Source organism: Oryza glaberrima, chromosome 12 (genome assembly GCF_000147395.1).
Source record: "Oryza glaberrima chromosome 12, OglaRS2, whole genome shotgun sequence".
In the NCBI taxonomy this organism is placed as follows: domain Eukaryota; kingdom Viridiplantae; phylum Streptophyta; class Magnoliopsida; order Poales; family Poaceae; genus Oryza; species Oryza glaberrima.
This window is the reverse complement of record NC_068337.1, coordinates 183508-205527: the sequence shown is the minus strand read 5'-3', so window position 1 is coordinate 205527 and position 22020 is coordinate 183508. Positions and strand designations below refer to the sequence as shown.

At 43.1% G+C, this 22020-nt stretch overlaps 2 protein-coding genes and 2 pseudogenes across 4 annotated transcripts; 2 read left to right on the top strand and 2 right to left on the bottom strand.

Moving 5' to 3' along the window:
• The first annotated feature begins 1707 nt into the window (after window positions 1-1707).
• Window positions 1708-6791, top strand: LOC127758032 (calcium-dependent mitochondrial ATP-magnesium/phosphate carrier protein 1-like). Its single transcript, XM_052283649.1, has 7 exons — window positions 1708-2612; window positions 3353-3770; window positions 3957-4101; window positions 4557-4672; window positions 4744-4822; window positions 5143-5376; window positions 5842-6791. The coding sequence occupies exons 1-7, from the start codon at window positions 1940-1942 to the stop codon at window positions 6196-6198; spliced, it is 2022 nt and encodes a 673-aa protein (XP_052139609.1). The 5' UTR covers window positions 1708-1939; the 3' UTR covers window positions 6199-6791.
• A 1268-nt stretch (window positions 6792-8059) lies between these two features.
• LOC127757310 (uncharacterized) lies at window positions 8060-10283 on the bottom strand (annotated as a pseudogene).
• A 2256-nt stretch (window positions 10284-12539) lies between these two features.
• LOC127758118 (E3 ubiquitin-protein ligase RSL1-like) lies at window positions 12540-15077 on the bottom strand (annotated as a pseudogene).
• Window positions 15078-16532: 1455 nt separating this feature from the next.
• Window positions 16533-21955, top strand: LOC127758168 (uncharacterized). Of its 3 annotated transcripts, none has more exons than XR_008013640.1 (13): window positions 16533-16766; window positions 17044-17157; window positions 17279-17446; window positions 17513-17769; window positions 17848-17916; window positions 18062-18206; window positions 18320-18423; window positions 18630-18800; window positions 19226-20442; window positions 20533-20644; window positions 20925-21008; window positions 21238-21414; window positions 21509-21955. XR_008013640.1 is itself a non-coding variant. In XM_052283788.1 (13 exons), exons 2-13 carry the CDS (start codon window positions 17118-17120, stop codon window positions 21310-21312), a joined length of 2364 nt encoding a protein of 787 aa, XP_052139748.1. In that variant the 5' UTR covers window positions 16533-16766; window positions 17044-17117; the 3' UTR covers window positions 21313-21954. The 3 variants fall into 3 exon arrangements, 2 of the variants coding, with proteins under 2 accessions (XP_052139748.1, XP_052139747.1); XM_052283788.1 differs by having other exon boundaries at window positions 19226-19317; window positions 19396-20442; window positions 21238-21954; XM_052283787.1 differs by having other exon boundaries at window positions 20928-21008; window positions 21238-21950.
• Window positions 21956-22020: the final 65 nt, after the last annotated feature.

The following is a 22020-nucleotide window of genomic DNA, read 5'->3' as shown; positions in this document are numbered from 1 at the left end:
ACATAATATCCATAATATCTAGACAATTAAACTCTTGACTGATTTTCAAGGTGGTAGATACCTTAGCTAATCTAGTCTGGTAAAGCAATTTAGCCAATACCGGCATAAACCCTAAAATGAATCTTAACTGATACAAGTAAATTGAACTAGCAACTAGATTAACTAAGATAGATGATAGATAGGTGCTTACATTGACAAGATCAGAGTGTCGAAGCCCTAGCTCCGCCGATGCAACAGCCATGATAAGTATAAACTCGTCGAAAAAGTAAAAAAAATAAAAAGGACAGTGATGCGCCGAATTTTTATTGATCGTGGAGATAGTTTACAGTAACCCCGAGTGTACATATTTATACCCATGGGTAGATAGTTTACAATAACCCTCGAGTGTACAATAGTCCTCGTTGGACAAGAAAAAAACTTTCCTAGAGATAAAACGAAAACATAAAGTCTTTATGGGACACTAAACATATTTTCCTAAAGATAAAAGGAAACTAATAAACTCTTCATAATTAATAGATAAAGTGCCATGCCGCATCCTCCTTGAACTCGGTCTCTTCTAGATAAACTTCCTTTAATTGATTAATTTCCTTAACCGAATATAGTAAGAATCTGACTATTGACGACTTGATAATTTCCATCGGCCGATTACATGACTCTAAAGCCGATACCGACTCTAAGCCGATGATGACCTCGGGGCTTAACAAATTTCATTGTTAATAGGGTTTTACATAATTTAATAACAAAGTTATCACAAAACTACATATTTCAGAATTCTCAAGGATTTCATTCCTACAGGATTTTTTCCTATAGGAAAATCATAGGAATTTTGAAGGATAGGAAAATATGTAGTTTTATGACAAATTTATTACTAAATATTTAGTTTTACGATACTCCACCTTAAATCTGTAATTCTGTGAGAAATTTAGTGTTAAATATGTAGTTTTGCGATAGTATCACCCTAAAATATGTAGTTTTGTGATAATTTAGTCAAAGTATTTGTATTTTTTGAAAGAGTAATTTCACAAAACTACATATATTTTGCACAATTTATCACAAAACTACAGATTTAAGAGCTTGTTTCACAAAACTACACGTAATTGGTACAATCTATCACAAAACTACATATTTAAGAACTTATTTCAGAGAACTATAAATTCAATGTATTTGTTTATTATAGAACTACACATTTAGTGTCTTCATTTATCACAAAACTACATATTCAGTGTCTCCATTATCACAAAGTTACAGGTTTTAACAATGCTAAAATATGTAGTTTTGTGATAATGGAGACACTAAATATATAGTTTTGTGATAAATGAAGATATTAAATCTCTATTTTTGTGAAATAAGTTCTTTAATCTGTAGTTTTATGATATATTGTGCAAAGTACCTATAGTTTTGTGATAAACGAAGACACTAAATATGTAGTTTTGTGAAACAATTTCTTAAATATGTAGTTTTGTGATATATTGTGTAAAGTACTGATAAACGAAGACACTAAATATGTAGTTTTGTGAAACAATTTCTTAAATATGTAATTTTGTGGTAGATTGTGCAAAAATATATGTAGTTTTATGAAATTTACCCCCCTTTTTTTTGGGAAGGGTGGGTTGGATTTATTTATTTATTTATTATTTTAGTATATAGGAGTATAGTGTAGTGCTTCCTTTTTTCTCATTTATTTTGAGCGCTGCTTATTATTGGTGTTGCTGATGGGGTCGCAGCTTCTCCACCTCCCGTACTCGTTTCCTTGTCGCCTCTTCTTCTTCCTCCTCCGGCTCCGCTCCGCCGTAAATTCTCCTCCTCCTATATAATCATCAAAAGCTTAGCTTAGCAGTAGGCCAGTAGCAGTAGCGATGCCGTGACGGATCCTCCACCACCACCACCTCGATCGTCAAATCCTCTAGCTTGTCTTTTGTTTTTGATTGACGAGACGAGCATGTCCGGCTCCGACCATCTCTTGGACGCCCTCCTCGCCGCCGCCCGCGCCGCCCGCGCCGCCCTTTCCCACCTCCACCTTCCCTTTCCCGGATCCAATCCCAAGCCCCACTACTCTGATGACCTCCATCTTCTTGGAGTTGGAGTAGCTCATTTCATCCACAGATCCCCCCCCTTCACAATTAGGGCATGCTTCCGCCGAACCAAACACCCACCACCACCACCACCAGGTCCACCACCGCACCAGCTCCTTCTCTGCATTGGCATTGCCTTCCATAACCTGCTGGACAACCATCTTCTCCACCACTTCCACACCCTACTCATCCATGCAAACAAGCCCCATTTTGATGCCTTCCTCTCCAACCTGCCTTTTGCCAAGCTTAAGGTTGCCCCACCGCCTCAACCGTCTGCGTCTGTCTCCCCTGCACCTCCAACTCCAGCTCAAACTGGGGACAAGGAAGACACTGACACTGCTGCTAATCACTCTCCACGGTCGACACTGCCTGTTCGCCTGCTCAACATCCCTGTGGACCGCCTACGCTCCACACTTTCCACGCTTTCACTCACCGACTTGATTGACCTGGTTGCCAGGTCCTTGCCATCCCCTGATACTCATCCAGACAAGAAGAAGCTCTTCTCTGTACACGACTTCTTCAGATATGCGGAGTTTGAAGGTACATACCATCATCATCATCCAACCTGTCCGTCATATTCTGCCATCACCAAAAATGCCTTATGCACTGTAACATCGTTTGTTAATCAATACTGGCCTAAAGTTGATTTATATCCTTTCCCTTTTGACTCTCTAGACCTGGAGTACCTTTTAGCAAAGCTATACCTCAGTTTGAACAATATTATTGTTGTCTCATGACATCTAATAAGATGATAACATTGTGATGCTAATCAGATGGTCACCAATTGTAACAATTGTACCATAAATGCTGAATTTAGTTTCTTTGGCATGCCTCCAATTTTCTTTCAAAGCTATTCATATTGGTTTTCTTCAAGTATGCAGATTTATTGTAAGGTGTTTTCTGTTACTCAGTATTTTTCTGGTTTTACTGAGAAAATGCGTGTTGCATGTTACTTAAATATTAGCAGCTCTCAACCATACTACTTCCTGTACAACATGATCATAGTATCTTATTTCTTTTATGTGTTCATATTCACTACTTCAGACTCTTCATATTCAGAATATGCATAAGACAAATTCCCGATGGATCTTTATTGTGTTAAATGGTTTACAATTATGTACAGATAACTAGCGCTCCAAAGATTGGCTTGATGATGTTGGTCTGACATTGATATCGCTGAAATATTATTTCTGATAATGTTACTTTATTGTTCTATTGGAAATGGATAGAGGTGATTCTTGCATGTTGTTATCCTAAGCTCTTTTTTCTTGCTTCTGCAGGAAAGCGATTCTTTGAGGAGTTGGATAGAGATGGTGATGGCCAAGTCACCCTGGAAGACCTTGAAGTTGCAATGAGAAAGAGGCGATTGCCAAGGAGGTATGCTCGGGATTTTTTACGGCGCACCAGAAGTAACTTGTTTTCAAAATCAATTGGGTGGAAACAATTTCTATCCTTGATGGAGCAGAAGGAGCCAACAATATTGCGGGCATACACCACCCTGTGTTTGAGCAAGTCTGGGACACTTCACAAAAATCAAATTCTCACATCTTTAAAAGGTGCAGGCCTTCCAGCCAATGAAGATAATGCTGCTGCCATGCTGCGGTACCTAAATGCGGATTCAGAAGAATCAATCTCCTACAGCCATTTTCGCAATTTCATGCTCCTGCTTCCTTCAGAGCGCCTTGAAGATGACCCTCGGTATGTTGATGTCTTGCGTTAGAATCCATGTTTGCATCTTTGAACCATTACACAAACCCTTTCCTTCATCTAAATTGAATATCTGACCAGTCATGAAAAATAATAACATGTTCTTGGCCATCTTCTCATGGCATTAAATACTAACCTTTCCACTTAACTCATTTATTCACTTGCGAATGCATTTAGGAACATTTGGTTTGAAGCTGCTACTTTGGTTGCTGTTCCCCCACCGGTAGAGATATCGGCTGGGAGTGTTCTGAAGTCTGCTTTAGCTGGAGGTCTTGCTAGTGCACTTTCTACCTCCGTGATGCATCCCATTGATTCAATGAAGGTACACAAACTTGTTACCTTTTAACCCTTTTAGTGCAAACAACTTAACCGATTTCAGCAGTGCGTTCACTTGATGGCATTTGTTAGAAGAGGATGTCTTAATGACAGAGCGAATAAAATCCAACATACTAAAATTTAGATAATTATGACAAACCCCATTTGCTTCTAGCAGGTTCCATGGGAATATCATGGGATGCAATCAAATAGAAATTTATACAAAGCATACTACTGGCAGGAGCTTTTTATTTCTACTATTTCTTTTTTCAGTTTTTCCTCTATGAATGATCTCCCTTCACTCAAGGCATTACCTGCAATGGACTTGCCTTACTTTTTTTAGAAAGTCGATAATCAATTTACTTGCTAGATTTTGTGCTAATGGATTTTTTTTTGCTTGAGAAATTCAACGGTTTTATGGATATTTCTGATTCAAGCTCTTTATTTTCTAAACTGTATCAGACACGTGTCCAAGCATCTTCGCTTTCATTTCCGGATCTCATATCAACACTTCCACAAATTGGGCTCCGAGGACTTTATCGGGGTTCTATCCCCGCAATTCTTGGTCAGTTTTCAAGGTTAGTGTCAATTCAGAGTTTTAGAGGCAAATTTGAATGTAGGCTGCAAATTCACATCCTGCCATTTGCAGCCATGGTTTGAGAACAGGAATATTTGAGGCAAGCAAGCTTGTGTTAAAAAGTGTTGCTCCAACACTTCCAGATATTCAGGTGTGCTTTCCTAGTCCTTGTGCAAAATTTTGCATGTGCTACTCACTGTGTCATTGGCATGGGTATGTGGAATCCCATACCCACCTTGTCAGTCTCAACAACAGAAAATGTAATCTGTGTCAAGCCCTCTGCTACATTAGTTATGGCTTTTGACCAACCTTAGTTCATCAAGAGCTAATTATTCTCAGAAAATTGAGAGCTGAGTCTAGTCACCATGAAACTTGTCTGCCTCAATGAACTTAAATTTTTTTGACCTAGTATATTGGCTGAGAAAATATTGCTTATATGAAAATCTGATGATAGACATGTTTGTTTCGCAGGTGCAATCACTCTCTTCCTTCTGCAGCACCATCCTGGGAACAGCAGTCCGTATACCTTGTGAGGTTCTTAAGCAGCGTTTGCAGGCTGGAATCTTCAATAATGTAGGGGAGGCCATTGTTGGTACCATGCAAAAAGATGGTCCAAAGGGCTTTTTCCGAGGCACTGGAGCCACTCTTTGCCGAGAGGTTCCTTTCTATGTTGCTGGAATGTGTCTTTATGCAGAAGCTAAAAAGGTATTGTGAGTTCTTATTGTTTCTTTGGACTGTACCTTAAAATTGGTTTTCTTTCATCTATATTTTGTTGACTGAAAGGTCTGCAGTGAGCTGCCTTTGTTTAATGTAAAGCTTATTATCTGTTCTGCATATTTGAATTTCATGCATCTGAAATGGCATCTCCATGGAGTTTTTCTTCTATCCACCTGCCTATCAATGATGTCCTTGGACTGAATTATTTTTCTTGTTTTATTTTCCTCGAAGATTACCTGCAGTAAGGTTGTTCTGTTTTCTTCTGTATGTATTCTTTTTTTCAGATCACTATTTTTCTTAAGAAGTTTAATTTTGTTCGCACTGGATATAAAAAATACAAAAATATAGTTACGGGGAAGTTGTGAAACCTTTCTTTTAATGGACTTAGATTCAGAACTATGCCCTGTGCGTGGTTGAATTTAATGATCATGTCATATGCTCTTGTTATTGTAGGCGGCACAGCATGTGTTGAACAGAGACTTGGAACCATGGGAAACTATTGCAGTGGGAGCGTTGTCTGGAGGGCTTGCAGCAGTTGTCACAACTCCCTTTGATGTGATGAAGACTCGGATGATGACTGCTCCACCAGGCACCCCAGTCTCCATGCAGTTGATAGTTTTCTCCATCCTTCGAAATGAGGGACCTCTCGGACTGTTCAAGGGTGCGATCCCCCGCTTCTTCTGGATTGCTCCTCTCGGAGCAATGAACTTTGCAGGCTATGAGCTCGCCAAGAAAGCAATGATCCAAACTGAGAGTGACTCCGCAGACTCTGTACATGAGAAGAGAACCACAGTGGGTTCCAGAGGATGACAGATCCAAATTCACCTGGTTACTCTATATGGTGTAAAGAAAGGACAAGCCATGCAACAGAAATGTTTTTGCCCTTGTTGCAAAGAATTAGAACCATTTTTTGGCATTGCCTTCGTGATACATGTACCAAATGTTAGGTCCTTTTATATCCTTTCCATCCTCCCCAACAGAGGGAAATTTGTCGAATTCCCATTACCATAGGCCTTTATTATACCACTGTATAGTAGATGACAGAACTACAGGAGTAGACGTGCTGCCCTTTCTTGCACAGTTCACTTCATCTGTTGCTATTTCTTTAGTAATCCAGAGCCTTGATGACATGTTTATTAACCCTCCTCGTGATTAGTTAGCTCAGTTGTGACAAGTCCATGAGTTACACACTGTGAGTTATTTGAGATGTTAAAAAGATATCAGAGACAGCATTGTTACGATAAGCATGAGCATGTTATGATGAAAATATCCATTAATCTAGCATGGCAATTGAACAGGCTCGCCAGGATTGAACCCTTGAACTTCAGCTAACTGCAAAGGTTGATGTCTGGCAAAAAGGATCCCATGAAGTAGCATGTAGCAATATTGGATGGCTAGGTAAAAATAAGACGTTTTGACTTAAGTTTGACCAAGTTTGTAGAAAAAAGTAGTAACATTTTCAATCCAAGATAAATTTATTATGAAAATATATTCAATTATTGATTTAATGAAACTAATTTAGTATTGTAAATATTACTATATTTGTCTACAAACTTAGTCAAAATTGAAACTAATTTGACTTTAACCAAAGTTAAAATATCTTATAACCTAAAACGGAGGGAGTAGATATTAGTAGCTGTAGAAGATAGAAGACAGACATTGACTCTATGTGTGATTGTGTAATCTATATCTTGCAGTTTACTACTTTTCACCTGTTCATGTGATGATTTAGAAATCGTTAGCTAGGCTGGTGATCTTTCATGTGATAACTGCATGCTGATCATATCAACATGTATGTGGTGTAATTACAAGTTAAAACCAAGCAGACCAGGCATTCATCGTCACGTGACTGTAAACCTGAGCTAATAGCTCATATGAATGAAATATTTTTGAGGATGTTGCTGAAGGATTTGTGCTCCATGTTTTTTTTTTTGGTTGAGCATTTACAATGTCTTGCATAGGAGCTATTAGTAGCTAATCTGAACGAATATTTTAGGGGATGTTGCTGAAGGATTTGTGCTCCACCTATTTTTGGTTAAGTGATCGCATTGCTTTGTATAGGAGCTATTAGTAGCTAATCTGTGATGCAATACTTGTCTACATTTATTTTTGCCTTAGAATAATAGTTCACCTACAAGCATCATGGTATTTTAATTAACATACTAGCTGCAACCGTCTTTAACATACAATGAGGTATAAATTATAGGCAGATAGATGACAGCATAGTTCAACGTCTTGCTTCCATATACTCCCTCTGTCTCATAATATAAGGGGTTTTTTTTTCTTTCATTGTTTGACCATTCGTCTTATTCAAAAAATTTGTGCAAATATAAAAAACAAAAAGTTGTGCTTAAAGTATCTTGGATAATAAAGTAAGTTACAAATAAAATAAATAATAATTCCAAAATTTTTTGAATAAGACAAATGGTCAAACAGTACAAGTAAAAAGTTAAAATCTCTTATATTATGGGATGAAGGAAGTACTGGTGTTGATCAACGACCGGAGCGCATTTGCTTCTCTGTTGCCAGGAGCGACCAACAAACACGAGCTTCCACCTTACAAAACCCAAGATTGAATACACCACTACTACTCCCAGCCTTTTCAGGAGTGAAAATAACCCTGCCTCTCGAAACGATATTTGAACTCTTGTCGGCTTGCGAGGCCACCACGTCAACACCCAGCTTTCCCCTTGATTCCACAGAAACCACATGCCTTGAAAGCTCAATGGCACCATCACAATTGATAGGCATTCTTCCATCTCGAGAATCAAGCAACACGAAATCCCCTCCCTCCCTCGCATATGATCTGGCCATGACCCCTCAATAACTTGGACACTAACCATAGTGGCTTCAATTGTATCAGCGAGTACAACATATGCCAACTCAAGCTCACTATGCTTGCTGGACAAACATCTGCGGATCATGGGAGAATACTTTACATATGAGGGAGCCATGTGGTGCGTAAAGACCCTCAAGCTCAATTCTTTGTCACCGGTCTCTGTTTTGCCCTTTACTTTTAGGTCAACTTCAAAAGTAACTGGATCAATTAACAAAACTGCACGAGATGGACCTGTTAACTGCAAATATGAATCCTGCAGGCATCACAACCAATTGATCAGTTGATTTGTTAGTTCCTTCCGCATAAAAAGGAACCAGTATGCAACCAATCCATATTAAGTTCAGTTGAAGAGCATATAGTGTCCATCACAATCTTTTATTTCCATAGACTAGGTAAATGCCTGACTTTGCTACCAAAGGAAGAAAGAATGACAAAATATTGCCTAACATAAACAAAATTAATCTATGTTTTGCACGCAATATGTTATTCATTTATTTTCAACAGGGAGTGCCCATCTTGGTTATATATGTGGCAATCCTATTATATTTGTTTGTTGGTAACATTATCAATTTATATAAAGCTGCAATAGGAAGATTCACTGCGAACACCACAATTGCCTTCTTTTAAAAGAAGTATAGGTATACCAGTGGTGCCGATTCTATCAATTCAGTTTGTACCAATGAGTTATGTGCAAAGAAGAGTTGTAAACATGCCTCCAATTGACAGTTTAGGTGCAACCAGCCTGTGAATGCACTAAATCTCCAAAAAGAGAACACATTTATACAAACTAGTGTATAGAACAGTAGTAATCTACTAGTAGAAATTGTAGTAGGTTGAGGACTTCAAGCTCCAAGAAAAATGAGAAACAATAAAGTTAAGAGGAAATTACAAGATATCTAACCTGTGGAGTCAGAAGTTGACGATTATCCCTTGTGCGCTTGAAAAGAAGGTTGCGCTTTTGATCTACAGAATCCCTGGTGGCAACTAAGCCATAGACATGTAGCGGCCAGTTAAGACCATCTTTTGCTTCTATCACTTGGAGAGAGAGGATCTGCAAGGCATCGTCGGGGCGAGCATATCTTGGGATAGGTCCCTCCGTATAACGCATGGGACATACAGTTGTTGCAGTTAAGTAGTAGCATTACTTATTACCAAATAATAGCATTGTGGATGCCCTTAGCTGTTAATTGTAATGTCCCATGTTCGAGTCATAAATCCAACTTTAGTTAAATGATTGAAGTGACAATGTGGAGTAAGATAAGCACACATATAGAGGCATTAATCTTGTTGAGGATGAGAAGTAAGATAAACAGAAATATGAAATTTAGGGATTATTTACCAGACAAGCAGTGACAAGAAAAGAAAAGCAAAGCAAAGACGAAAAAGATAAAGATCGGAAACTGCTTGTTAAGTTGATATTCCACTTCAATTCAGCCAGAAACCATCGTGCTACATGATGAAAAATCAAATTGGCTCGTACTATTGCGGATTATTTGACATGCTTTTGTATATACAAAATAGAATTAGTGGTTCTTATCAAGAGGGCACCAAGCCAGATGGGTCTGATCGATCCAAATATTTTGTTTTTCTAGTGACCTGTTGTAGTTAATAGGGTTTCTGCTTTAGCGCATTTATTGAGGGACGTTGCTAAATGTGTTGCGTAGTTGAGGCACAGGTATTTAGCTTGCCAATCAATCTCTTAACCCCAAAATAAAAGAGAAAGACAATGTTTTGCTAATAGAACATGAACCAGACAGAATTCAAGCACACTGACACTACCCTAGTGGTGTGTGTATAATGGCGATATCAAACAGGATAGATAGATAGATTTGCAGAAATAATAATCCCTAATTAGCGAGGCAAGGCCACCGAGAGAAGCTGAAAAAGAGAGGAGGAAATAAAAGTGGGCTTACTGGAGTCGTCGAAGGCGTAGCGAGGGCTAAAGCGATGGGAAGTCTTGCACCCTAATCAGCTCGGTCTTCTCCTCATCTTCAAACACCAACGCCTCCTCCTCCTCCCCAATATCCACCAAAGGAAGCTTGGCGCTGCTGCCCATCTCCTATTATTTTTTTTCCCCCTCCGTCGCCACAGGATGGTTAACTAGGGGTGTGTTTAGTTCACGCCAAAATTGGAAGTTTGGTTGAAATTAGAACGATATGATAAAAAAGTTAGAAGTTTATGTGTATATGAAAGTTTTTATGTAATGAAAAAGTTGAAAGTTTAAAGTTGAGAAATAGACCAAACATAGGGTTACTCCCAAATCCTGATCCGCATTACTCCACTATGCAAAAAAGGAAGGAGGGGATTGGACACGGATGATCTGAATCGTTCCATCTGGCGCAACACACAATTTTCATCCCTTGGATTTAATCAATCTAAAAAGTGAGCGAGAGGCGTGTTGCATTTTTTCCCATGGCTTTGCATATGAAAGAATTATTTGGTAGAGAAACAGCTGATAATCTGCGTTTTTTAGAGTGCTATATGTCGATTTTTAAGAAAACCGAGAAGTAAAGACTAGTACTACCATAGTACTAGAATGTGATAGATACTACCTCCGTCCCAAAATACTCGTCCCTTTGAGTTTTTGTTCGTAACTTTTGATCATTCGTCTTATTCAAAAAATTATGAAATTATTATTTATTTTGTTTAAGATTTGCTTTGTTATCAATATTTTTATATTTATACTAATTTTTTAAATAAAACGAATGGTCAAACGTTACAAAGAAAAAGTCAAAGTGACAACTAAACTGGGACGGAGATAGTAAAAGTTTTGTTTTTTTTGTGTGTCTGTTGTTGGTCCACTCGCCGCTTCTCGGGAAATTTAACTATTTGCCACTTTTAGGTTTGCCACTTATCCAAATGCCCCTCTTAATAAGTTTGTTCTTAATAATTTGCCACTGGAGAGAGATGATTTCTTAACTATTTGCCATTTTTTCCTACGTGGCGTGCCACCGTGTCGTGCCCGCATGGAAAGAAACGTGGATCCCACCCGTCAGCCCCTCTCCTCTCCTTCTTCTCCACCTCCGGGTGTCGTAGCCACCCCGCGCAGTGCCGCACTGTCGCAGCTAGTGAGGATCCAACCGGCGGCAGAGCAGAGGCAACCCAAGTGTGGAGGAAGTGCGTCGCGCTCGCGCCGTCGCAGGCGGCGTGGTGCACAGTGACGCCGAGGGCGAGGCTGCGCGGCGCCGCCGGCCCCAACAACACGGTGGCCTACACGGCGAGCACCGCGCCGCCCTACGGGAGCGCCGGCACGAGCGGTGCAATCTTGGCAACCTCCCTCGGGTCATCCGTGGCCAGCTCGTCGACGCCAGCGTTGTCGTGCTCGGCGACGGTGAAGGTGACCGCATCGTCAGGCTGGAGTGGCGGCGATGAAGGCTGAGCAGCGGTGGAGATGGCGGCGGAGGGGCTCTTCGCGGCGGTGGAAGCGACGGCCGAGGAGGTGTAGCGGCACCGGTGGAGGAGGAAGCGTAGTGGCAGCAGATGGGCCTCTCGCGGCGGTGGAGCTGGCGGAGGAGGCGTAGCGGCGGCGGACGGGGCCCTTGCGGCGATGGTGCCGGTGGAACAGCGGTGGTGGTGGGCGTGGTACGGCGCCACGCCGTACCGAAGAGAGGAGAGAGGAGAGGCTGACTAGTGGGCCCCACACCAGTTTCTACCCCTCCGTTGCCATGTTGGAATGCCACGTAGGTAAAAGTGGCAAATAGTTAAGAAGACATCTTTTAAGAGGAGAAAAAAAAGTGCAAACCTAAAAGGGCATTTGGATAATTGACAAATCTAAAAGTGGCAAATAGTTCAATTTCCCACTGCTTGGGATTGGATCCGAGAAAAGGAAAGTTGGCATTAGGTACATGTTATTGACTATCTTCTCATGGCATTAGGTACTAATCTTTCCACTTAACTCATTTATTCACTTGTGAATGCATATAGTAATCCAGAGCCTTGATGACATATTCATTAGCCCTCCTCGTGATTAGTTAGCTCAGTGGTGACAATTCCATGAATTACACACAGTGAGTTATTTGTGACATTAGAAAGATATCAGAGACATTGTTACGATAAGCTTGAGCATGCTATGATGAAAATATCCATTAAACTAGCATGGCAATTGAACAGGCTCGCCAGGATTGAGCCCTTGAGCATAGAACATTCGTCTACTTCAGCTAACTGCAAAGGTTAATGTCTGGCACAAAACGGAACCCTTGAAGTAGCAACATTGAATGGCTAGGTAAAAATAAAGCGAAAAGTACGGGGATTGTCCTGCTCAACTACTGTACTAATAACTAGATATTAGTAGCTGTAGAAGACGGCATTGACACTAGCGATTGTATTGATAGAACTGGCCATGGTGACGGTCCCCTCCATCATACTGACGATGGTAATCCACATTGTACTGAAGGCCTTCTCCAACATAGTAATTATTTTCGTCCTCATCATAGTAGTCATCATATTCATCTTCAGGATCATCATGGATACCAGCATTGCCTTGAGGATCATCACGGATAATGTTGCGTTCATCCCACAGTGGACAAGAGCAGGTCGCTTTCTTCTCCTTCCATTCTTTTCCACAGGTGTAGCAGAACTCATAGCCGCACCTGCAACAAGCATGAACAGGATGAATGAAACGTTCAAGTGAATCTGAGCATTAGCACATGAGAGGAAGTATCAAAGACTTTGGAGGCAGATCAATGTTGAATTGTTAGTAAAGGTAATAATAATATGAGGATGGCAGACTCAAGGTTGAGGAGAAAACACCTACACGCAAGTCATATGGTAGCAACCCTCTGCTAGTTCAATCATGTGCTTGCATCGGATACATTGACGCCATAGCCGCTGCTGTGCAAGGTTCTGTAGATAGGCATCTTCTAGACGAGCATGGCGGTACCTCCTCTTGTAGTCATAACAAGTCATCTGATGATGCCATATGACCTTACAGCTAATGCAGAAAGAGCCACTGCATTTGACACACTTCCTCAATGTGGCAGCATCAACAAGAGTGTACTTTGAGGATGATTCTTGCATTGGATGTATCAGTTCTCTCATGGACATCAAGGCTGAGCACTTGGGATATGGGCAATAAATCTTGTGAGTTGGAGGAATTTGTGCTTCCCTGATACGCGGCACCATGATCGGTAATAACCGTGGAGATAGGAACATCTTTGAACCCTCCACAGTTTAGCTTGGTAGTGCAACCATCTTGTGGGCAAGCTGGGAGCATCCCATGAAGTAGCTTAACTTTGACATGCTCCTTCATGCAGGAGAAGCAAAAGCGATGCGCACAGCCTTCAACTGCATGAATCTTAGAGACGTCAGTGTCTTCCAAGCAGATGGTGCAGTTCTCTTTTTTCTCCTTGCCAGCACTCACAACAGCAGCTTTGGCAATTTGAGTATGCAGAGAATCTGTTGCTAATTTTGTGACATAGTTGACTTGGGTTCGTGCAACACACAGGATCTCACATTGCTCAAATTTCTGTTTTGCTGAGAAAGCCTCATTGATCAAATCCACAAGCCTCTTCTGTCTTGGGCGCCATATTCCACTCATCTGCAATCCCAATTCCCAACAGCATTAGGAAATAAACACCAGATTGTATGTATTGTATCTATCAACAATCATGTAGTGCACATCATAACAAGACCAGTGATAGACGAAAAATAATTGAATAATGGGAGAATAGCTAATATGGTCCCTAAAGTTTCGCTCCTGGGTCATTTTAGTCCTTAATCTTTCCTATTGTCCAAACAAGTCCTTTAAATTTATCATGTGGGCTAATATAGTCCTTGGTCCCACCAAAATTGCCACATGGACATGCCATGTCACATTCCTATGCAAAATCTATATAATTTGTCCAATTTACCCTTATGCATAGGAAAATAAAAAACAAAAGAAAAAAGTTTAAAAAAATATGGTACATGTAAGAGCAAAAATATACCTCAAAAGGGTGAAAAAAGAAGTATTTTTTTCCTATGATTTACTACAGTACATGGTTGTGCAGCGGCTTGTTGTCAGTGAGGACGTTGAGGGTCCGGATGCCGAGGGCGAGCGCCGCATTGAGGCCTTCCACCAGCGCCATCGCCTCCAGCATCATCCGCCCTTGCTGCGCCTCCACGGAGCACCACCTCCCCCCTTGGCCCGCAGATGGCGACGGCGAGCACCCCGATGCCAGGGTCGCGATCACGCGGCCCCACCACCTCCCTGCTCGCCATGCCCTTGAACAGCACGCGGAAGAGCGCGCCGCCTCCTTCCAGGGGGAGGGGCCGCTCGAAGTAGTCGCCGTCGTGGGCCCACTTGTCCTCCGGGATGGCGGCGAGGTCGCGCGTGAAGAGGGCGTCGTGCGCGGCGACGCGGACGGAGGCGGCGGCCCGGGCGTGGTAGGCGCGGCAGGCCTGGGCATCGCGGTGGTCCTGCTCGGCTCGCGCGAGGTCGGCGGCGTGGATCGCCAGGGCGCAAGAGGCGTCGGAAGGCTCCTCCGGTGGCGGTGGCGGTGGCGCGGGGTGAGATGGGGCGGCGGCATTGGAGGATAGGGAGCCCTGGATGGCCTCGGAGAGCTGGAGGTGGAAGGCGAGGTCGTGGTCGGAGGCGGAGAGGGCGGCGGAGGAGGCGAGCGAGACCTGGTGGTGGAGGGCGGCGAGGTCGTCGGCGGCGGACATGATCGACTCAATTCCCTCTGCCGTTTTCTTCCTTCTCAAAAAGAAGACTCAGAAACCAAAAAAGAAAGGAAAAAGTACACCCAAGGTCCCTCAACTTCGTCATCGAATTACAAAATCGTCCCCCAACCACAAAACCAGATAACGGACATCCCTCAACTAACAAGACCGATCAATTCAGATCCTTCAATGGTTTTTGACCCCGGTTTTATCCTATGTAGCGGCTGAGTCAGCGTAGGACCCATATGGACCCACATGTCAGTGTGACCACATCATCCTCCTCTTTCTTTTGCTCTCTACTCTCCCCTTCTCATCTCTCTCTCTATTCTGCGATGCCGGCCGTGTGAAGCGGGAGAGGCGTCGGGCGTCGGCGGGCGGCGACGCGGGGACGGTGGTGGGAGGAGCTGCGGGTGGGCGACGAGAGGAGGAGCGGCACGCGGGCTCCCTCGCCGGCCGCCGCCCACGAGGCCCACGAGGCGGCGGTGGGGGAAGGAGCTGCGGGCGGACGGCAGGGGAGGGGCGGCGAGCGGCCGGCGGATGAGCAACGCACGGGCCGCGGGAGAGGAGGAGCAACGCGTGGGCAGCCGGGCGGGGGCGGCGCCACGACAGCGGCGGCGGCGGCCTTTACCCAGATGAGCAGGTATAGTGGCACCAAGCGGGAGAGGAGTCGGCGGCCTCCGTAGCGGGCAGTGGACGGCGCGTGGCGGGAGAGGAGTTGATGACGTCCGTGCATTCGTCTTTGTTCCGGTGGACCCTCCTCATCGACGGGCTGTGGGTCGGCATGAACGAGATCTCCGACTTCATCGACCCGCTGCTGCTCGATGCGATCGACGCGCTCCCGTCGCTCGACTGCTCCTTCATCCTCCCCAACGCCGCCTCCTCGCAGGTCCGCCACCTGCCGACGATGCTTGCGTACTACGCGTGGCAGCGCCCATGTCGTTCGAGATGATGGCGGTGCCGCCCCACCTCGCGTTCTCGCAGGAGCAGTAGCAGCACGCCACGGTGGCCGCCTTCGATCGGGGCACACTTCGCGCGAAGCCGGCCGCGCGGAGCAGGGCGGGGCGATGGCGGACGATGACGACAGGTTCGAGGAGGAGGAGGACGTGCGCCGCTCCTCCCTCGCCGCAGCGACCTCCACCACCACCGCCGCCACCCGCTTCCCCCTGCCTCCTCCTTCCTCACGACGACGGCGTCGTTCGTCGACGCTCGATCTCCCTCGTGCTCCCGCCGCCGCCTCCATCCCCTTCTTCCGTGTCATTGCCACCGCATCGCCAGCCGGCCGTCCGACCTCCTCGTCCCGGCAACCTCCTCCCCACCGCAGGCCGGCTTGCCCAGAGAGAGAGAGGAGGATGAGGAAGAGAGAGGAGGGGGAGAGAGATGATAACGTGGCGTCTTGACATATGGGGCCCACGCTGACTCACCCGCCACGTAGGATAAAACCGGGGTCAAAACCACCTAGGGATGTAAAACAAATGGTTTTGTAAGTTAAGGGATGTTATTGTGATTGATGGACGATTTTGTGATTCGATGACAAGGGACCTTTCGTGTACTTTTTCCAAAAAGAAAAAAGAAACCGCTGCTGGTTGGGCCTGGGCCGGCCCACCGATTAGCGGCCGATATAGATTTTCATTTCCCGCTGGCAACGCGAGGTTTCTTCTCCAGAAAATTCAACTTCAATTCCCCATCCAACTGAGCTGCATCGCCGCCGTCGCCGCCGCCGCCTCCGCTCGCCGACGGCGTCGTCCTCGACTCCTCCGCCACCCGCCTGCTCCATCTCCTCGTCTTCCTCTTGCCACCTTCTCCTCTTCCTCTCCTTGCAGCTTCCTTCCCTGCCTCCTCCGCTACAAGCCAGATCCATCCCCATCTCCGCTCACCACTGCCCTCGTCCACGACTCCGTGGGTAAGCACTACGGCCATCTTCTCCGCTACATCAGGCGCTTCAACATGCCTATGGGTCCTTTTCCTTTTTTATATATATAATTGCCCCCTTTCTATCTAGTGGAGTATCTTCTTGTGATTTAGATTGATAAACATAATATGTTTGCTCTTGTTTGAGAAAGGCAAAATTTGCACTTCACGTGGACACCAAACATGTAAAAAAAATGGCAGTTCAAACCGATTCCTCTTGACTCAATTCAACTATAAATTGAAATCGAATTCATTTCTTGTGATACCAGGTATCCAAAAAGGACAAACAAAAAGTAAATTTCTTCAATCTCACTGGCACGCTCAGTCGTCAATCCACATGTAAATGGCCTCGCCGTGCCGCATCCCTGCAGCCACCGGTTCCGGTGAGCTCCCCCCCCCCCCCCCCCCCCCCCCCTGCATTTGCACATACTAGGGTTTGCCCTGGACTTTGATTTTCCAGGTATCCAATAAGCTTTACTTCTCTAATAATATCTTCATGGACAGGCAACAAAGAGAACAATATCTCCCAAAATCGACACCATGTCTTGGATTGCCAAACCCCGTGCGAAGGCAAAGGCGCGGCTACCTCTAAAAAGAGGAAGAACAAGCCTGCAGGGGGGTTCAATCTCAGAAAAAGCATCGCATGGAATCCTGCTTTCTTCACTGAACAAGGTACAAGATTTCTTTCACAGCTACTAAATGCTTCCGGCAACTGAAAAACCTCTATGCTTCTGGCAGGCGTTTTGGATAACACGGAGCTTTCTATGCTTACTGGCTCCCAAGTGAAGGCAACTAGGAGCCCTGCCTCTGGATTTTCTTCTACCTTTTCCCCATTGTCTAGGTTTGGAAAATCTAGCAATACATCTGTGCTCAAGGAAGTCGGAGAGAATTCTCGTGGAAAATTTCCTTCAAAATGTTTGAGCGCAGAAAACAAGGGAAGGAAGTTGTTTGCTTCCTCAAAAGCTTCTGAGCAGGATGAACGAAAAGCACCCGCGGTCAGCTCATCACATAGCATTTTGCTTACTTATGATTAAAGCTCATGCAATTTCTCGTTCTCTTCTGGACAATTGCAGGGCACACAGGATAAAAGGTCAGCAAAAGCTGTCCAAAAGTCCATTCCACGACCACCTGCAGGATATAAATATCCTTATGGAGATTCTGGGATTATTGGATATGTCTTGTTTTTTTTTTCTTAACAGAATCATGCCATTGCCTGGTTAATACTCTTTTCATAAGTTTCACTCTTATTAATTATTGTGCTGTTGTTAGTCTTAACTTAATTATACACCAAAAAAAGTGCCAAACTCAAGTGGTACAGGTCAAATACAAAGGATACCAAAGAAGTCTGAACCTTCTCCTTCTGTGGTCTCTAGAAGTAGAAGTACCTCATCTGTGACAAATGTTCCCAAACCAACAACAAGGCCAGCTACAGGTAATCTTGCTCATAGTCCTCAACTCTACCAATGAAATCTTCCTGACATATAACTTAGGTTTCAGCACTTTTGCATGTCACTATAACTAATTCAGCACGCCACTATTTTTCAGTTACAAGTGAGCGTACACATAAAGTAGAGGGGCTCCCACTTGAATCGAAGACTGAGCGTTCATCTGTAATTAAATCTTCTGGACCTACCATAGGGAAGAACATGGTGAGTGATAGCATCAATTACATTTAATCGAGGGGAAACTCTTAGTACACCTCCGTTATTTGAAGCACTGCCAATTCTATCGCTGCGACTTTGTTGGATACCACTCAAGATCTCAAATCTTGCCCCTATATATGATATTGAATGAATTTGAAAACATCATAACCTTAAAACTACAAAGGATGTTACATGCTTATTTACTTCTACAGGTGCCTACTGTTACTGCCATCTGTCAAGAAACCAATGGTTCTGGGAAATGTGAAACTTTTTCACCATATTCACAAGATAACCCCTCCAGTTCTGTTGTCGCCCCTGCACGAATATCTGCTAAGCCATCTGCTCTCCGGATGCCTTCACCTTCAGTTGGCTTTTTCACTCAGGTGATCTATTATGCTCTTTCATACATATTCACTAATGTTGTTTCTTGTTTTCTCAGTGATATGAAAATAACGTGATATTTTTGCAGCTACTTTGATGTATCAATATATTTCTCTTGCACGTTAAGTGTTTACTTGCATCTAACCAGACGTTACAAATTAATTACCTGAAAGCGCATTAAAAAAATAACGGTGAATGATTTGTATGTAATAATTGCATATGTGGGTTACTGGATGATGAGGTGGTGCGAAAATTGTTTGAAACAAGAGATGGCCATCCTACAAAATGTATGTCTGAGTTGGTACAAAATTTTATTCTCATTCTTGGAGAAATTTTACTTTGGCCATCCTACAAAGTGTATGCCTATGTTTCATGAGTTTTTTTTTTGTGAAAATCTCAATACCTCATTTTTGACTAATTATTTCAGGGAAAAGCTTCTGTATCACATAGTGACAATGCTCAAAGAAATCCAGAAAGGTGCTTTAGTGGAAATATTTCATCACTTGTAAAACCCCCCAGGTATAAACAGCCTGTGGATCCAAAAAGCAGATTCCATCTAACAAAGCAGCTGCCAACCAATTTCTCTGCTGCTTCCAGTCTTCCTGTGCAACCTGCCACTCGTGATCCCAACGTCTTGGCCTCTTCTCTACCTGGTGTTGAGGATACTAACGTTCGTTCACTGAAGCAATCCTTATCAGAAAGTACTGTACCATACTCAGAAAAATCAGGGAATATAAATTATCAAGAAATGCCAGATGATGATTTTTCGTTGGCTGGAAATGGAGCTACTACAGAGTTGAGTTTTAGAGATAATGATGGTGGCAGAAATATCATGCCCAATGAGTGCAGTGTTGCGCTGTCTGTCGGACAGGATCTTAATGCTATTTGCTGCTCAAGCATTGAGCCTGCTGAGGATTCTTGCTTTCTTAAAGTCATTTGCTCCTCGAGCGAACCTACCGTGGGGAGGAACTTGACAACATCTTGCATTTCTTCTCCAGGGTGCACCCCAAATGATCTCAATTCTCAAAGCAAGTCTGACAATGGTGAAACAGCAGTTGACATAGAAAATTCACTTTCTGGAGAGACATCTGGTACAGTTTGTTCATCAGAAGGCAACAATTGCACTTCAGCTACAGATTCCTTGCGAAAATCCGATTCCTGCCATCAGCAGAATATGCTAGTTCAGTCTGTACATTGTACAGATCAAATGCCACAGTTTGATAGTTCAACAGGCATAAAACCATCTTTAGCATACAGCCAGTTAGACTCCAACACTTCTTTGTGTAGTGAAGTTCAGCTTACTTCATCAGAAGGACCAGATATTGATAGTGAAATGGAGCTTGATACAGATGATGCATTCACTGTGGAGGAACCTCCCCTGTTACATGTAGGGGGTGAATGTGACCATGATTACAGGAGTGCAGAATCTTCACATATGAACCTGGCAGCGCCTTCACCTCGTGTAGATCAAAAGGCACTAGCTGGCAATTTGACTGAAAAAGTAGATACAGCTGACGGTAGAACAGAATCACATCACTGTTCGACCCAGGAAAGACGACCTATTTTATCAGAAGAACAAGATACTGAAGATACAATTGAGTTTGACACCAAGTTGTCGTCTTCAGAGGGTGCATCAAGTATAGAGTATGTCTGCATCGAATATTTGAATATACAAAGTTAGTCATCTACAATTATATATTGCATTGATAGCGTGTCATTCTTATATTTCTGCAGGAGGATTAAGTCAGTGGGTAAATCAAGAACAAATACCATAAGTAAAGATCATCTAAAAAACTTGGTACCGTTTACAGAAGAATGGCTTGCTGTCATGGAAGCTTTTGGAGAGGTCAGTTTACTTGCATCATGGACATTTTGAGCTTGTCAGGTTGTAATTTACATGAGTAGGTTGTCGTGTGTCTTACACAACTGCTTGTTTTTGTTCTATTTGTATGGGCCCAGTCCAGTGTTCTTAGGAGAGGTCGAGCTCGGTTTATGCCCCTCAAATAAATTTTATGATATGCAACATGAATTGCCACCTAATCGGCTTACCTGAAGTTTACCTCGCCGTATAAGTTTGATTGAGTCTTCTGCTGTGAGGCCTATACCTGAGTTTACGTATGTTTTAGCAGGAAGTTTTGGAACAGAAGACGGGCGCTGTGCAAAATTCTCCTACCGACAAAGCTGCTCCAGAACCTAGTCCATGGTCACCGGTATGCCTTTCTGAAATTTAGAAGTTTGGGATGAAATTTCTTCAAACATATGTAGAGCGTTTGCCTTATTGTTTCAGTCAGTCAGTTTATGCATTACATGTAGTAAACGAAGATGCATCGCTGGTTCTTTTTGCGTAGGATCAGTTGTTGCCATTGATGGTAACAAAAGTGAAGTTAAGTAGGTTGATTGATGAAGAGCCATTCCTTGTGATGGTGTGATCTCGTGCAGGTTAAACGGAAAGCTCAAGATGTTGGGCCATTCGACTGTACCAAGTATTCCAAGAACGTCAGAACAAGTGACTGATGATACCCCTTGACAGCAATCAAATCGTTGGCCTTGGACTTGTCTTGAGGTCAGAGCACAACACGAAGCCTTGCTCGCAACAAGTTGGTCCTGTTGTTCCATGTAATTGGCTAACCTTGTACATGAGACATTCACAAGCCTTGCCACTGCGCTTACTTGCGCTCATTTTGTTGTTATTTGGTTGCCAAATTTGTAGAACATCGTTCGGACCACGTCCCAGGCAAACGCTTGGCTAACAAATCAATAAAGGGAAACCTCTTGTTCCATTTCGTCCCGGCTCCTCGGTAACAGCGTTGCTACCCCCTATCACTATCAGTTTATGTTTATTTTTGCTGAAAAACAATTTACTATGAAGTTATACATAACTAGCATAGTGGCCCGCGCAGATTGCGCAGCTAGCACCATTATATTTTCTCTCATATAATAGCATATATATTTTCTCATTATATTATTAAAATATATTACAATGACAACATAGTTTTAAATTTTGCAATAACTTTACGAAACTACTAATGTGTAATATTCATATTGTATTTTATATACGTTTTAGTTATTAATTATTTTTAATATCAAATTTTAGTTATTTGTAAATTATATATATTCCTATATGGACTCTAGACTTGTCTTTTAATATTTCTTTTTTCAATTCTGAATTTTTATTATTTCTAATTGTATTTGTATGTGGACTCTAAATTCATCTTTCAATAT